Here is a 17,285-nt window from a genome sequence, read left to right on the forward strand (position 1 = left end):
TTTTTTAGCTCTAATTCAGAGTTGGCAATAGATTGGAAAAAGCTGTTGGAGAGAGAGTTTTCTAAAACTTCCAGAGCTGCTCAGCAGGTAACAGAAAAAAAGCTTTGCCAAGTGGAAAAGCTGAGAAAATAAGATGTATTTTACATAAAGTTCTAGTCATGGCTTAAGAAACCAAACTATCACCTGGCAAGCTTAAAGTCCTGAGTTCAATCCCCGGTACCGCCAAAAAAACCCCAAACTATCATTAATTTAAATATTAACTTCATAATGGTTAGCCAGAAGGTTTAACAAATGAATGATAGGTACCATAGAATTGTTTGTCAGAGATTTAACAATAATATTAATTTCAAATATTTTTTCAAAGATTTAAATGTGCAGATTCATTACATCTTCTCTAAAATCATTATAGAGCAAACTTTTTATTTTTTTTATTTACCAATCAGATACATGTATATAAATAAAATAATTTGTCTATGAAATTTTAAACATCTAATGATGAAAATGTATATTAACATGGAAACACAGGACTTGTTTTAAAATATATGTGTCACTTAAAAATGAAGTTACTTTAGGTCTATATATCTTACAAATGAATGAACCAAATTTCTGTAATTATTGGCATAAAACTATTTTTAGAATATGTAATAGTTGCATATATTTGAATTATATGTTCTGACATTGATTTTACTGGCTCTAAATACATGAAGAAGGGCCAGCCAAATAGCTCAGTGGATTAAAGTGCCTACAAGCAGGTGCAAGGGCCAGGGGTTCGATCCCCAGTCCTACCATGCCAGCCCTGCCCGCCAGGGTGTGCTGAGATGGCAACTGAGACTGGGCGTGGTGGCGCGCACCTGTAATCCCAGCTCTTGGGAGGCTGCAAACAGGAGAGTCACTGTGAGTCTAATCTAGTAGCGAGACCCTGAGCACCCTGTACACCCTTCCCTAAAAATAAATAAACAAACAAACAAACATGAAGGATTTAAAATAAAAAAGACAGGGTCAGTGAAATAGCTCAGCGGACTAAGCGCCTGCTTAGGCAAGCACAGGGACCAGGATTCAATCACTGGCACCACATGCTACACTGGCCCTGCCCCTGGGCGTACTGAGCCGGCCACTGAGAACCTGGCGTGGTGGCACACTCCTGTGATCACAGTGCTAGAGAGGCTGAAAACAGGAGAATCACTATGAATCCAAGCTCCGTAGTGAGACCCTGTACTAAATACATTAAAATAAATAAATATACCCAGAGGAAATGAAAGATCGTTTGAATATTTTTAATAGTTGTTTTTGTAGCACCATCTGTTCACTCTACACATTTTTATGGGAAACAGGGCAGCTACAGGGCTGCGATTCAGCCTCCAGTACGGTTGATCAGTCTTGTATTGAGGGAAATCACTGCCAGTGGAAACACGAGGCTGTGTGGGTCTGTTCTCTAGCATGAGAAAGAGATTAAACTTGAATCAGTTCATACAAGGCTAATAACATTTGTGGAGTTAACATATCATCTTCTAAATTCTCAAATTCATAGCTTAAATAGGATAGTAGTTATATGTTTTAAATACTGTAGCAAATACTAGGCTTGTGTAGAGCTGCTCTTTTCTGTGTGCATCTTTTTGGGGAAGTTTAAACCTCTGAGCGAATGGATAGAAACTAGTAACAAGCTCTTGTTACTGTGTCACCAACTGACTTCATTTTCTAGATCTTTATTGTTAGGATCAGTGAGGAATGTCGTAGTCAGATTTGCAGTTCCTGTCTCAGTGAATGGTGCACACCTGTGTGTCAAAGAAAAAGGTGATTGTAGCTCTGTGTGCAGGCTTGCTTCACCAGTGTTATGTAGCTCTGGACTCCGTGATCGCCATGGAACTACAATTTGTACTGAAATTATGTTTGTGTACAAATGTATTCAATGTACAAAACATGTCTCACTTTATTGAAGGGTAAATTAGAATAATTTAGGGTTTTTTCTTTTCTTTTTTGCAGTACTATGGTTTGCCTCATGCATGCCAAGCAAGCATCAAACCACTGAGCTACATCCAAGCCTTTTTTAAATTTTTATTTTAAGATAAGTTCTTCCTGAGTTGCCCAAGCTGGCCTTGACCTTGGGGTGTTCTTGCCTTCCAAGTGACTATATTTTTAAAATTTCTTGTTTTTCTTTTTGCATTTAAGCCAATGATGTTTCTACCAATAATTTTGTCTGGCTACATTTAAATACATGCTAAGCAGGAATAAAGATTGGAATATCAGGGAGCTGGTGAGATGGCTCAGTGGTCTAAAGCACCTACTTAGAACAAGCTTAGCAAAGCACAGGGACCGCGGTTCAGTCCCCCAGCACCACATGCCAGCCCCTGGTGGGCTGAGCTGGCCACACACACACACACACACACAAATAAATAAAATTTAAAAAAAAAAAGATTGGAATATCTACTTCTTGCCTTTCATTAAGATTTGTTTCAGGGTAGGAAGTCAATTGTTGAAATTTATTTTATCTATTTACTTTTTTGCAGAACCGAGGATTGAACTCAGGCTCTTGCGCTTGCCAGGGAAGCACTTATTCCACTGAGCCATCTCCCTGGCCTTCAATTGTTAAAATTTAATAATCGTTCATACCTGCACTGCATATTATTATATGTCTCATTGTTCTAGTTGCAGCCAAATAATTACTCAAGTGATGGCTGGTGCACTCCATATATGTTGTTGAGAACTTCAAAACACTGTCTCTTTGGTCTGAAAGAGCAAACAAGGCTTAGCACCAGATAGAGTAAAATGAAGAAATCTTTTTCTTGTCCTGGGCAGAGGCAGATGTGTTGAGGTGAAGATAGTAAAGTAGAGCTTTTTATTTTCATTTTAAGGTCCATTTTGATATAGGAATATAACTATAGTGAGGGTATTTAAATACTTACTGTAACTTATAAAATATTATAGTGAACTTAGCCTCTTAAGTTGTAAACTAAAAGGCATAGGTTTGGAGTACTGAAGTAGAATTCTTTTTTTCAGGATTTTGCTAATGTTATGAAAATGCTGAGAAGCTTAATTCAAGATGGTTACACTGCCTTGGTGGACCACCGTTGCCGCAGCGCCGCACAATCCTTTTCAGAGTTGCTTAACGGCTTAGATCCCCAAAAAATAAAGGTAAAATAGCCAGATCGTAATTTAATTTAACAATGTTCGTACACTTCAGATGAACTCAGAAGCAAATCAGACTCTTAATTGCTATGAATACATGTGCTACCTTGCTGAGATCGGGTGGGTCTCCACGTTGTGGTAAGCAGGTGATTGCACTCAATATATAATCCAAGTTTACACTCAAGTCTGTGACCACCATGTGGGTTCCTTACAGCCTCCTGGCCTTTTACTAAGAGTACTAAAGCAAGGATTTAGACTTACCTTAGTTGTATTTTTTTAAATCAGGCAAGAAAGTATGAGCTAATGCTCTCTTACATGCATAAGAGTATGGCTTTAGTTAAAAATTGTTATGATCTACTATGAATTATGCCTTAAGACATTTTCAAACATTGATTCTTTGTTTCAAATACTTGATAGCAATATAACAGCTCAACTTTGCAGAATATCTTTTCTAATCCTATTTGATCTTTAACACAATCATATTGATTAGTGAAATGTTATCATCCTTTTTTCTGCATAGTCACATTTTTGACTCAAGTATTTTTCTTGACAGCAACTGGACCTGGCTATGATTAACTATGTATTAGTAGTCTACGGACTTGCTATGTCTCTCCTCGGAATAGGACGATCTGAGGTAAGAGTGGAACTAGGGCTAGTACACACTTAAAATGTGACATGTAGGTACAATCTTGGTAAATTTTAGAAACATAATACTGAGGGAAAAGGACAGGTTGGAGAGCACAAACTTTATGACCTTGTATGTGCAGGTTTATACAGAGCAATCATATGTACTATTTATAGATATCTATGAGTCTTGTACAATTTTGAAAAGTGTGAATTATTCTTAATCAAATTAAGATAATGGTTTCACTTAGTGGTGGAAGAGGGAGATGGGCCTGGGAAGATTGGACAGGCGAGTTCCGCTTTATTTTATGTAGTTCTATTAGAAAAACAAAAGTAAAAGTGATCCTGTTAATTCTTTTTTTTTTCTTTTTTTATTTTATTGAGAAACAAATAGCAATGAGGCAATTTCAAAACTGATTAATAGGACAGTTTCAATAATTAATACATTGTACATTGTTATCTTCTTAGTGGTTATCCATAGTACAAGATGCAGACAGAATATCCTGCCCAAACACTAGTAGTACAAATCTTTCTTCTCACTGAATTAAGCGAAAGTAGCTGTATATCTATACTAACTATTCTGCATATACAGATACAAAATGGTCCTTCCTTTGTATCCCATGATCCTATTAATTTCTCCTAGTCCCAGGCTGTGTGTATGTGACTATTTGATTATTTCTCCAGTGCAGGCGTCCCATAGCTGCATGTCATTCGGTGTAAGTGTGAGCTCCCATAGCTTCCATAGCTCCTCCTGTCTGTCCTTTCCTGGTATGCCTACTAATCTGCATTGTTCAGCTTTATTTATGAATTCTGCTTCCTGTGGCGTGGTGTGTTCTGTAAATGCTGAGGTACTCTAAAATGACCTCAAGTAGTGTAACATCCTTTCCTACAATTTGAGGTCTCACTTTCCCTGGTTAAAAGGAAGCTTAACCCTAAATTCCTACATTGTTAAGATAAGAGTTGTCTTTTATGTTCTACTCACTCCTAGCAGTCCACATTTCCTGAGGTTCATTTTCCTTGTTCTTTTTTTTTTTGAAGAGAAACAAGTATTCCAATTTTGCACAAAATGTGAACAAAGGAAAACATGCTCTACCTGGACAAATAAAATATAAAGTTTTGCAGTTAAAAATGCTAGGTGAATATGTATTTCTAATGACACTGGCTGAACTGAAATGTAGCTGTTTCACTGTAGCATGTGAGGGACCAGAACACCCCACCAACTGCAGCGTAATTAAGTGCTTGGTGCTTTGAATGAACAAATGACTTTTCAGTGAGGGCATGTCTGACTGACTCTTATCTTTCTCCTTTGAAGAACAGAAAGGTAAGAGATATGCTAGAAACAGGAATTCTTCACAGCACTAGATTGTGTCACGAGTCAGGGTCCTTCCTGTGCACACGCTGGTGGATGTGCAGGTTGGAGCTCTGGCTGAAGCCCCTGCCGCACTTGCTGCACTCATAGGGCTTCTCCCCAGTGTGCACGCGCTGGTGGATGAGGAGCTTGGAGCTCTGGCTGAAGCCCTTGCCACACTTGCCACAGTGGTAGGGCTTTTCCCCAGTGTGTACCCGGAAGTGGATGCGGAGATCCGAGCTCTGGCTGAAACCCTTGCCACACTCGTAGCACTGGTAGGGCTTCTCACCAGTGTGGATGCACCGGTGGATGTGCAGGTTGGAGCTCTGGCTGAAGCCCTTGCCGCATTCCCCGCACTTGTAGGGCCTCTCCCCAGTGTGCACACGCTGGTGGATGTGCAGGTTGGAGCGCTGGCTGAAGCTCATGCCGCACTCCCCGCACTCATAGGGCTTCTCCCCTGTGTGCACACGCTGGTGGATGTGCAGCTTGGAGCTCTGGCTGAAGCCCTTGCCACACTTGTCACACTTATATGGCTTTTCGCCAGTATGGACTGCATGGTGGATAAGCAGGCTAGAGCTCCTGGTGAAGCCCTTGCCGCATTTATCACACTTGTAGGGCTTCTCGTCAGTGTGGATGGCCTGATGGACGAGCAGGCTGGAGCTCCTGGTGAAGCCCTTGCCGCACTGTGTACACATGTAGAGCTTCTCTTCTATGTGGCATCTCTGGTGCAGCAGGAGCTCCGACCTCTGACTGAAGCCTTTTCTGCACTGGTCACATTTGTGCGGCTTTTCTGCAGAATGGTGCTTCCCATAGGGACCAGCATCTGGGCTGGTGCGCAGCGACTTCCCACAGTCACCACAGTGACAGGACTTCTGCTCTGGGTGAGCTCTCTGGTGGCTGCAGCTGACCAATCCTGACTTGCATTTTGAAGTGTCTTTCTGATTGTGGACAAGGGGATCTGAAGATTCCTTCACTGGGCTACTTTCGAAAGTGGCTTCACCACCCAGTGGCAGCACTGGCTCTGTTCTGTCGGATGGAAGTTTAACTTGCAGGTTTTCAGAACCCTGGGCCATGGGAGGCCTCTTCTCCTTCACCACCTGCCTCTCAGTACTCTCTTCAGGTGCAGGGACACCTCTGCACTCCCAAGGTTCCTGGGGCTTATTCTTACACAGCTTCCTAGGGGAGTCTTGTGTGGCCATCTAGCTTGGGTCTGCCAAAGACTGGTCGTTTTCACTTTTAGTGTTTGAAAAGTCACTGAAGAATCACCACACTGTTCTTGTTTGTGGAATATGACAAGATGTTTCTCTTCACTTCTTGCAGGGATTGTGCTCTTTGCCTGAAGAGTCACAGTACAGTTCCCACTCCCAGTTGCTAACTCCCCATGTCCCCTGAAATCAGCTGCAGGAAACCTGTGTATATGACAGGTCCCAGAGCTCTTTGTCCCAAAGTCTCCACAGGATTCTGTTTCAAGTCTCCGCCAAGAGTGTCACAGCATGGTCCTGCTTCCTCTGGGAAGGGCCTAGGCTGCCCTGCTCTTCCTCCACATGGTCCACAGACATATCTTTGATTGTCACTGGTTCCTGGAACCTGATCATGTCCTCTGCTCAGGGAAAGGCAGATTCTCGCGTGGGTCTCGCCCGTGACCGCGGTCCCGCTCAGTGGCTGAGAACGCAGCATGGACGCACGTGCGCCCATCCGCCCTCCTCCCCCAGGCCGGCCAGGCCCCGAACGCCCCTCTCAGTGCGCGCAGCCCTCCTGCCTGGGCCCACACCTCTCCTTGTTCTTGATATAACGGATGAAATGTGTTCTATTAATGCATAATTCTATTTGCTTTGACAAAATAATAAATCTTGCCTTTTGTCTTATTACACTTGATAAAATATATAAATAAAATAAAATAAAAAAGGGCCAGCCAGATAGCTCAGCAGACTAAAGCACCTGCTTAGGCAGAGGGCAGTGGCTGGAGTTTGATCCCTGGCTTGCTGTGCTGGCCCTGCCCCCAGGGCGTGGTGGCACATTCCTGTACTCCTGGGGCTTAGGAGGCTGAAAACAGGAGAATCACTAGGAGTCCGATCTGTGTAGTGAGACCCTGTAGACCAGACCCTGTAGATCCTACACTAAATAAATTTTTTTAAAAAAGAATTGATGAAATAGTCCATTGTATTTGTGATTTACTGTAAAATAATGACTGAGTTTTAAATTATTTTTACTGGTACATTTTAGATACACATAATGGGAACATTATCATAGGGAATTTGTACCTATACATGATAATAGCTTACTTGTCCTAAGACTGATTTTCAAAAAATATACAGGTGTGGTAGAACTTACACATTTTTAATGGAGTTTCATCAGAGTAGTTCCTATGTGCCTATGTGCCAGTATAGCCCTGGTTTTGATATTTGTGGAATGCCTTCTTTGGAAATGTCCTCAGAACTATGTGAAAGTTCCATTCTAAGATGACTTTTCCATTTTCATCAACAATATCAGTGTTTCTTAGAACTAAGTATCTTGTGGATCTTTTTCCAGAAATAAAATTTTTCAAAGCATAGAGGTTTCCCACTCTTCACTAAATCTCCTGGAAGAAAAAGTAGGAGGAACTCTTGAAGACATAGGGGTAGGCCAAGAGTTCATGAACAAAAATTAAATCGCACGGGAAACAGTTAAAAGAATTAACAACTGGGACCTGCTCTTACTGAGAAGTTTTTTCACGTCAAAAGAAATTACCAACAAAGTGAAAAGACTACCCACAAATTTGGAAAAAATCATGACAAGTACTCAGACAAAGGTCTGCTGTCTCGAATTTATAAAGAACTAAAAAACACTATGGCTCCAAAATTTAAAGACCCAGTCCAGAAATGGGCATCTGGGATGAACACACACTTCTCAGAGGAAGAAATTAAGTTGTATGGTAATAACAATAAGCTTCTCTTCTGGAGGGTTAACAACCTACGTTTGCAGACCAAAATTAGAGAAAAAGGAGGGCTGCAAGGAAAGCCAACATTTTGGCCCTAGCCTTTCAAGGTCAGTGAAGACTCAGGACATATGAGAACTTGTACTGTAACGTCATGTAACTCAGTAGTGTCCCAAATTTTCTGATCAAGAATATGGGGCCAAAGAGGAAAGTGATTGATGATGTAGAGTGGGCCTAAGGAGAGTCACATGGAGAGAAAACATCCTCTCAGGCTTTCAGAGAGAGCACATTGGCCAAGCAATGACCGTGACTCATTCACATGGCTGACACTGACAAAGGATCTACAATCTGAGGTACAGGATCTCAGGATAAATCCTGAGGGGATTTCACTGAGTTTATCAGACTCAAAAGCTACAACTCTTGTTGCATAGGTCCTGCTTTACCTTGGTCTTAACCATCCAGCAGAAAAGTATAAAAACGAAGTATAAGAAGTAAAGCCATGGTGTTATGTTGAGCTGTAGGGGACTCAGGTCAACAATTTCTGACATTGCCAGTAGAGTGGAAGACCCAATACCATTATGGACTACTGGACTCTTTTAGAATATTTTCCTGAGTTAACACTCCTATAATATTCAAATAACGGAACTAAACAAGAAAAGGGGATACAGATGAATGTCCATTTTGTATCTGTATTCAAAATGGTTAGGATAGATATATAGTTACATTCTCTTAATGAATAGAGGGATTTGTTCTAATAGAGTTTGTAAATAGGATTTCATGTCCGCATTTTGTGCAGCAAGTAACCACTAGGAAGAATGTATGCAGTGTGTGAATTATTGAAACTGTCCTACCAATTTGTTTTGAAGCTGTCTCATTGCTATTTGTTTCTCAATAAAATTATGGAAAAAACAAAACAAAAAAAGACTTCCCACTCTTGAGAATGCTTAAAAGAATGTACTCCTTAGCTGGCAAGTGCAAGCAAGGTCCTGAATATGATTCCTTATACCAAGAAAAAAAAGAATGTACTCTCAGCTCTCCTAAGTTTTTACTAAAAAGCTGTTTCTTTAAAACAGAGCTTTGTTTATCTTTTATGAAACATTGTGGCAACATTGTTGGCATGCTAGTCTTCCCTTATATAGACACGGATATATGTTATGGTCTAGTTGCACCAAAATCAGTTTTATTTTGTTTTTTTAAGACCATGACTTCACATCTTTTAATATTATCCAGCACATACAACATCCCTAGTATGTACTAGTAAAGGCTCAAGTGGTTGGTTAAATGTTTTCAGGGCTGGCCAGATAGCTCAGTGGACTAAAGCACCTGCTTAGGCAGGTGCAGGGACCAGGGTTCAATCCTCAGTGTGCCATGTCAGCCCTTCCCCCTGGGCAGGCTGAGATGGCGACTGAGACTGGTCATGGTGGCACACACCTGTAATCCCAGTGCTTGGGAGGCTGAAAACAAGAGGGTCACTACAAGTCTGATCTGGGTAGTGAGACCCTGTAGACTCTATACTAAATACATAATAAATAAAAAGATAAACATTTCCAGAAGGGTTGATTTGGTTATATCCCTGAGTTTCCGTATGACCATCTGAGTAACCACATGGTGAGAAATTTACATAATTTACATTATTTCTTTAAAAATGAAATGCAGTGTGGTGTCAACACCCCTTTAATCCCAGCACTTGGGAGAAAGAGGCAGGAGGATCAGCACAAGTTCAAGACCAGCCAGGACTACCTAGTGAGTTCAAGGTCAGCTGGAACTATGTAATGTGACCCTGTCTCAAAGCAAATAGACAAACAAGAAACACTAAAGATATAATTTTCCATAGGAATTTACTAAAAAAAAAAAAATCAACTTTCATATAAAGTTGTTCTAGCATTTTTTAGAGTAAGTAATGGTTATTCTCCCCACTATTGAAGGAATTATATGAAGCTGAAAACCAGTTTAAAAGGATTCTTCAATTCTATCCCAACGAGGGACTTGACTCTTTGGCTTACTGTGGAATTGGAAAAGTATATTTGAAGAAAAACAGGTTAGTAGAAATGACACTAAACTCCAAATTGATATCTCACTCGAAGTTGATAATCCTTTTTCTGGGTTTATTTTGTTATCTTAATGTGTAGCATACTATTCTAATAGTGATTTACTCAGAGGCACTAGTGTCTCCCTGGGGTATAAGTTGACCCACAACTAATGCAATTATTGCAGAGTTGTGCCGGCCTGGGAAAGTAATATAATATATAAAATTATAGATATTGTGATAAACTGGAGTCTTTACCCTGTTAAGGGCATTTCATTCTAATTTCCAAATAACATGGTGAGTGTTAAAAGTCTAATATGCTCCTTTTGGCTTTGTAATGTGCCGTTTCTGGCTCAAAGTGCTGCTACTCATAACTTCATTAGGGTTTATAGTGGTTTTAGTTTTTCTTCACATGACTGTATTCCTATAGGCAAAAACATGTTTTTAAATTGGTAAATTATTTCAAGATTGGAGAAAGCATAAATTTTTATTGTCTCAAAAAAAAAAAAAAAAGAATGAAGGCTTGATTAGTCAAGTGGCTTAGGACTTTAACATTGTTTTGTTGAGTAGAATAGGTGCAGCTTTAGAATAAGTATGTACCTTGCTGTGATCAAGCCAAAGTCCAGGGCAGAGTTGTGTTTACTCTAATTACAAATAGCTATAATGTCATAATTTTTTAAAGAAAATGTAAGTTGTAGTGAATACTTTATTTAGTAATTTGTCCAGTGTGCTTTTCCTATAAGCTGAGGTCTAGTAACCTGCATTGTGCTGAAAAAAAAATCACATCACATCTCCGGTCTCTTGTTTCTCCCTAATAGATATCAAGAAGCTCTCACTCACTTTGAGAAAGCAAAAGACCTGATCTATCGTCTCCCTGGGGTGTTAAGTTGGCCCACAACTAATGCGGTTATTGAAGAGTCTCAGCCAAATAGAATAAAGGTAACTGCTTATTTCTTCAAGTATTTCTTGCTAGCTGTAGAAGCCCATCAGCATTGACTGGCTCAGTTACTGGAAAACACAGGTAGCAGCACTGGTGCACACCGCCCTGACACTCATTTCTCCTTCAAAAGCTAGTCACAATCACTGACGTGTTTTGTGTGTTTCCTGTTCCCAGTCACGTACCCTCCATCTATTACACCTTCCTTATAGCAGTCCTGTAAGTCAGGTACTGTAACCATTCCCATGGCACAGTTGAAAGATGACCTCAAGGTTAAGCAGCAAGAATATGATAGAGCTGGAATTGGAGTCCAGACATTCTGGCTGTATTAGTTTTATTTACAGAAAGGCACAGCATCATTGTTTCATTCAGTCACTGTCCCGACTGAGATGGTACTGAAAGACTTGGAAAATTGAATTCAGTGTCATCTTCAGACCAGTGAGGATTCTTTACTAGATCTGGAAAGGCTAACTTAGATGTGAATGGATTAAGTTAGGCCTTTACTTTCACTCCTGGTATACTCTTGCATGTACTCAATACTTGCTTTTTTGGCTGAAGCTTTTAAAATCACAGAGGTTTATTTATCTAACTTAGTAGTAAAATGATAAATGGCTTAGTTAAAAGTATGCAAGAATTAGAGCCATGTCTGCAAAGCAAATACAGAGGTCGTACCGTGTTGTGCAGCAGCAGCAGGGAAATGCAAGTAAGAGCCACCGTGAGACCCCACTCCGTACCCTCCAGGCTGTGGCTAGATAGCAGCGCTGATGAGGGTGGGGAAAATGAGAACATCCACACACTGCTGGTTATAACTTCCCTTCGGAAAAGTAGTATTGCAGCATTTTTCCTCAGCCAAACCGAGATACCATATGACCCAGAAGTTCTGCTCCTCAGTACATACAAAGAGAAGAAAACATGTTTTCACAGAAACTTGCACGTTAGTGTTTATAGCAGTGCAGTTCATAATAGCCTAAAAGAGAGAACAGCCCACATGAGCATCAAATGATAAATGTAAAGTAAAAGAACTGAGACGTGCCACACATGGATGAACCTCGAAAATAGTCTACTGAGTGTAGTAAGTCTGACACAAAGGCCACATGTCATATGATTCCATGTATAGGAAATCTCCAGTAGACAAACCTGTAGAGACAAACAGAAAGTAGCATCTCTAGCTGGGTGTGCATGCCTATAATCCCAGCACTGGGGAGGCTGAGGCAGGAGGATCCCAGGAGGCCAGGTGGGCTACATAGTGACACCTTGTCTCAAGAAAACAAAAACAAACAAAAGAAATAAAGAGAATAAATAAAGAAATAAATAAATTTTTAAAAAAGAAACAAAAAGGGCATAGCAAAACCCTCAGGGTTATCCTAAGAATTATTCAGCATTATTTGCTTACTGCAAATAAAGGAGATTTATAAGAGCTATAAATTATAAAATTAAGTTTAATGATCATAACAACAAAATCTTGATTTTCTGAAACTATATATACAAAATCTTGTTCAGTCTTTTCGCAGTGCACCTCTGTATCCACCTCCTCTCTAAAATAAAAACTTTAGAAATCATGTACATTGGTAACTGGCTAAAAAAAATTTAATGTTTTTAAAAATATTTTGATGGCAAGAAGCTCTTAGAATCACATATTTTTATTGCCAACTTGGTATCATTTTGATTCTTATGTTTTAGATGATCTTAGAGAAATTTGTTGAAGAATGCAAGTTCCCTCCAGTGCCAGATGCCATTTGCTCTTACCAGAAGTGCCTTGGGCTTTCCAAAATCCAAATATATGTGACCGATCCTGACTTCAAGGTAAATAAGTGGGGCATGAACTTGCAAACCAGGGCCTTAAAAAAGCACTGTGTGGGTGTGCTGACCTGCAAAGCCAGGGTAACTACTTCTTTCCCTCTGCTGGCTACTGTTGCACATAACTACTTCCTCCTTAGGAACATAGGAAACAAAATCATGATCTTTTACAATTCTAATATCTTGTAAAATTTGAATCCAAGAATCTAAATCTTTATGTGTTAGCTCATAAAGATAACTTCGAACGAAGTCTGCCACTTCATTGAGTAATTATAGTATTGGTTTATTCAAGAAGTTAGCAATCCACTGTCCCTCATCTCTTGGTAGTATATCAGATGGCATAATGTTTATTACATATTTGTTATACAGGATCATGAGATTATCAGCTGTGCAAGTGAAGATGTCAGTCAAGTAGGCATTTGGGGGTACAGAAATGTTATCACTCTACAGGGAGGTAGAATATGTAGTTACATCCCAGGCTGTCTTTGTGTTAATATTTGTGTGGTGAGCACATAAGTAAATGTGTATAGACACCTTTAAAATGTGAATTAAAATTTCTTGAAACCCCAGGGTTTTATACGAATCAGCTGCTGCCAGTACTGTAAAATTGAATTTCATATCAACTGCTGGAAGAAGTTAAAAGCAACAACCTTCAATGATAAAATTGACAAGGTAAAGCATGTAAGACTGTCTGGACTTATTGGTACACATACTGTATGCTGATTTATTTTCCTGGTAAAAAGTGCTTAGAAAAAGTCTTATGTGAATGTAAGTTACTTCTTGAGCATTCTAAGTGTGCTTAGAATTTAATTTTTTTTTTATTTTAAAGAAAATAGAAAAGTAATAGATAAAAAATTATAAATGATACACAATTTCAAAAACAAAAAGAAAAAGCCAAACAAACATGATGGTAGGTATTTAACAATGGTTGTCATATTGCACATTGTTGTCTTCATTGTAATTGCTCAGATTACCAGATAAAGCATGTAAAATTGGTCAAAATAAAACTTTTAACTGTTTATTAACTGCTGCCTTCAAAAAACCAATAGAAATTAGTAGTACAGTCATCTAGGCTATCCTGTGTATATACATATGTTGTTTTTTTCCCTTTCCTTTTTTTCTTTCTTTTCTCCTTTTCTTCATTCCAATTGTTCATTCCTATTGAGCAGTTTCTTTCCCTTTTACTATATCAATTGTACTTTTTAGGTTTTATTTACTCTTTCTGGTTCTTACACTAGGGAGATAATACGAGTTTTACACATGTGGGTCTGATTTATTTCACTTATGAGTGCAGCCTCTATTTGCATCCATTTACTGATAAAAGCCTCAAGTTTATCTTTCTTTATTACTAGGTGTTACTCCATTGTATAAAAATACCGCATCTTTTTTATCCATTCCTCAGCTGTTGAGCATTTGTGTTGTTTCCAAGATTGATCTATGACAAATTGCACTGCATAAACATGGGCGCACATGTCACTGTGGTATGATGTTTGCAGTTCTTTTGGAAAATTACCCAGAAGGGGAATAGCTATGTGAATGGGATTTCTAATATGAGTTTTTTGAAGAATCTCCTCGCTGATTTCCACAGAAGTTGTACCAGTCTACACTCCCACCAACAATGGGAAGAGAAAATAGGTAGAAATCTTGAAGGCACAGAGATAGACAGAGAGTTCATGAACAAAAACCAGACTGCATGGAAAATAATTCAGAGAATCAACAACTGGGGATCTCGTCTTACTGAAAAGTTTTTGCACATCAAAAGCAATCACCAGGCCTGAGGAGATAGTTCAGCCTAAGCACCTGCCTGGCAAGTGCAAGACCCAGATCAGCCTAAGCGCCTGCCTGGCTAGCGCAAGGACTCAGGTCAGCCTAAGCACCCACCCAGGTTCAATTCCATGTACCACTTGCTGTGCTGGCCTCAAAACCAGGCCTGGTGGCATTGGCAATCCCAGTGCTGGGGAGGCTGAGGTAGGAGGATCATTATGAGTCCAAGCTGTGTAGTGAGACCCTGTACCAAGTAAATAAAAAGTTAAGGATAAAAAAAAAAAAAAGAAAAGAAAAGAAATCACCAACAGAGTAGAAAGAAAGCCAACATATTGGAAAAAAATCTTAACCAACAGTCACTCAGACAAAGGACTTCTGTCTAGAATATATAAAGAATTTTTTAAAAATCAGCCCCCCCCCAGTTCAAAGACCCAATTCAAAAATGAGATCAATACACACTTGTCAGAGGGAGAAATACAAATGGCAAATAAATACATGAAAAAATGTTCAACAGCATAGGTCTTTTGAGAAATGTAAATTAAAACAGTGCTGAGATTCTACCTCAGCCCAGAAACAGTGGCTATCATAAAGAAATCAACTAATAACAAATGCTGGAGAGGCTGTAGGGAAAAATAAGTTATAATTTTATTTTTTTGTTGTTTTTTTGGTTTTTTTTATAATTTTAGTAATAATGTGGAAAATGAGTTTTTTTAATTTCATGAAACTATAAAGATCATAATTATAGAGCCTTTTAATAAACTAACTTTTGTATTTTATTTTTTTAACTTTTGTATTTTAAATGTTATGATCAAAATGTTTGATTTTTAAAATACAGGTTTTAAATTAGGTAGTAACCATTTTATCCTTCAGATACTAAAAAAATTAAGGTTTCAAAATTTTTATTTTCTTTTTTTTAAGTTTTCTTTTTGGGGCTGAGTGTGCAGGGTCTCACTATGCATCTCAGACTCGTACTGATACTTCTGATTTCTCCCTCCCTAGTGCTCCTATTACAGGTGTGCGCCACCACACCCAGACTTCATTGCTGGCTCAGCATGCCTGGGGGTGGGGTTGCTGTGGCATGTGGTGCCAGGGATTGAAACCTGGCCCCTGCTGTTGCCTAAGCAAGCGCTTAGTCTGCTGAGCTGTATTGCTAGCCTTCAGAATTTTTATTTACTACCAAAATTTGATTAGGTAACTTGTGTAAAGAGATCAACCTAATAAGGGGCCAGAGAGATGGCTCAGTGGAATAAGTGCTTCCTTGGCAAGCACAAGGGTCTGAGTTTAATCCCCGGTTCCACAAAAAAAAAAAAAAGAAAAAAAAGAAATCAACTTAAGTTGTTTTGGTTTTTATTTTTTTGGGGGGATGTATTAGTACAGGGCCTACAGGGTCTCACTACACAGATCAGACTCAGTGATCCTTCTGTTTTCAGCCTCTCAAGCAGTGGGATTACAGGCGTGTACCACCACACCCAGTCTCAGTCATCATCTCAATTTGCCCCAGGGCCAGGGCCAGTATGGTACTCCGGGGATCGAACCCTGGTCCCTGCATCTGCCTAGGCAGGTGTTTTAATCTGCTGAACTATCTGGCCAGCCCTTCAACTGAAATTTTTGACTGTCTTTTCTCATGTGTGGGATGGTAGGGTACTTGGTATCAAGATAATGATTACTAAGCTATTAGCTAGAAGAATATTTCAAAAGAATAAACAATTTTATGTCATACTTGCATTTATAAAATTTATTTTTTGGGGAAAAAAGTATTTTTAAAAAGTATTTAAACTGTGGGCTTTTTAAAAAGGCAACTGTTGGACTGAAGAGATAGCGAATGAATGAATGAATGAATGAATGAATGAATGAATGAATGAATGAAAAGTCAACTGTTTCCTACACTGCATGGCCATGTGTAGACTTAGTGGTTTTGGGGGAAAAAAGAAAATGATGGTATTAGGAACCTCTTAGCAGTAGCACTTAATAAGTTTAAAAGAAACAAACGCGAGTTTCCCTAGCTATAGACTCACTGCATAATCTTAGCCATTCCCATGGTTCTGAATACCTTCTGTGAATTAACATTCACTAAAATACACTGTAATTTCAACCCAGTATCTTATGGCTTAACATGGAGTGTTTGTTTCTTGGTTACATTACTTGTTCTGAAGTCTTGCATCTGTTGAGCAGGGTTGAGTTACAGCATCTTCATGCTTAACTGGCTTTGTCCTTTGTTTCTAAATTCATGTTAAAGAAAGGCCTTTTTCTAGAACATGTTCCTGTGTCAGAAAAAAAGTAGTGGGCATTCCATGTAGTGTATCTTGATGCTTTTGCTTAGATATGTTCTATGTCAGTGATGGTGAACCTTTTAGAGCTTTCAGTGGCAACGAACAGCCTGCTGCAGCATGTGTACCATAGGTTCACCACCGCTGGTCTGCGTCACAGCCGCTTGCATTGACCAGAGCATGGCCGGCCCCATTCTCTGTGATACATTCTTCCTACAGAGACGCCTGACAGTCATACAGCAGTGCTCGGGGATGTCCAGTGCTTCCCTGAAGGGCTTTCACAACATATTTTGACTGTTCTTGGGTAGCTAAAATGTGTGGACTTGTGCCACATAGATGTAACATTCTTCTTTTCTAAAATCAAATAGGATTTCCTGCAAGGAGTTTGTCTTACCCCTGACTGTGAAGGTATCATTTCTAAGATTATCATCTTTAGCCGTGGTGGTCGTGTTAAATGCGAAGTAAGTATCTCAGAAACAGAAATT

General features: G+C 39.4%; 2 protein-coding genes across 4 annotated transcripts in view; one reads left to right on the forward strand and one right to left on the reverse strand.

Annotated features, from left to right (window-relative positions):
- The window catches only part of Ttc3 (tetratricopeptide repeat domain 3), a 165,682-nt gene that overhangs the window by 102,041 nt on the left and 46,356 nt on the right, over nt 1-17,285 (forward strand). For all 3 annotated transcript variants that reach the window (XM_023715931.1, XM_023715932.1, XM_023715933.1), the window contains 8 exons: nt 9-87; nt 2,995-3,129; nt 3,677-3,757; nt 9,935-10,047; nt 10,854-10,974; nt 12,653-12,775; nt 13,340-13,441; nt 17,169-17,261. In XM_023715931.1, the coding sequence (XP_023571699.1) occupies nt 9-87; nt 2,995-3,129; nt 3,677-3,757; nt 9,935-10,047; nt 10,854-10,974; nt 12,653-12,775; nt 13,340-13,441; nt 17,169-17,261 (847 nt within the window). The remainder of the gene's footprint in view (nt 1-8; nt 88-2,994; nt 3,130-3,676; nt 3,758-9,934; nt 10,048-10,853; nt 10,975-12,652; nt 12,776-13,339; nt 13,442-17,168; nt 17,262-17,285) is intronic.
- Nucleotides 4,785-6,861, reverse strand: LOC105742251 (zinc finger protein 239-like). Its single transcript, XM_012514869.2, has one exon. It carries the CDS (start codon nt 6,292-6,294, stop codon nt 5,116-5,118), a length of 1,179 nt encoding a protein of 392 aa, XP_012370323.1. The 5' UTR covers nt 6,295-6,861; the 3' UTR covers nt 4,785-5,115.

This window comes from Octodon degus, unplaced genomic scaffold, assembly GCF_000260255.1.
Source record: "Octodon degus isolate 3935 unplaced genomic scaffold, OctDeg1.0 scaffold00045, whole genome shotgun sequence".
In the NCBI taxonomy this organism is placed as follows: Eukaryota; Metazoa; Chordata; class Mammalia; order Rodentia; family Octodontidae; genus Octodon; species Octodon degus.

Excerpts from the sequence above, each read along its gene's own strand:
- LOC105742251 (XM_012514869.2), bottom strand. The coding sequence starts at position 6,294 with ATGGCCACACAAGACTCCCCTAGGAAGCTGTGTAAGAATAAGCCCCAG.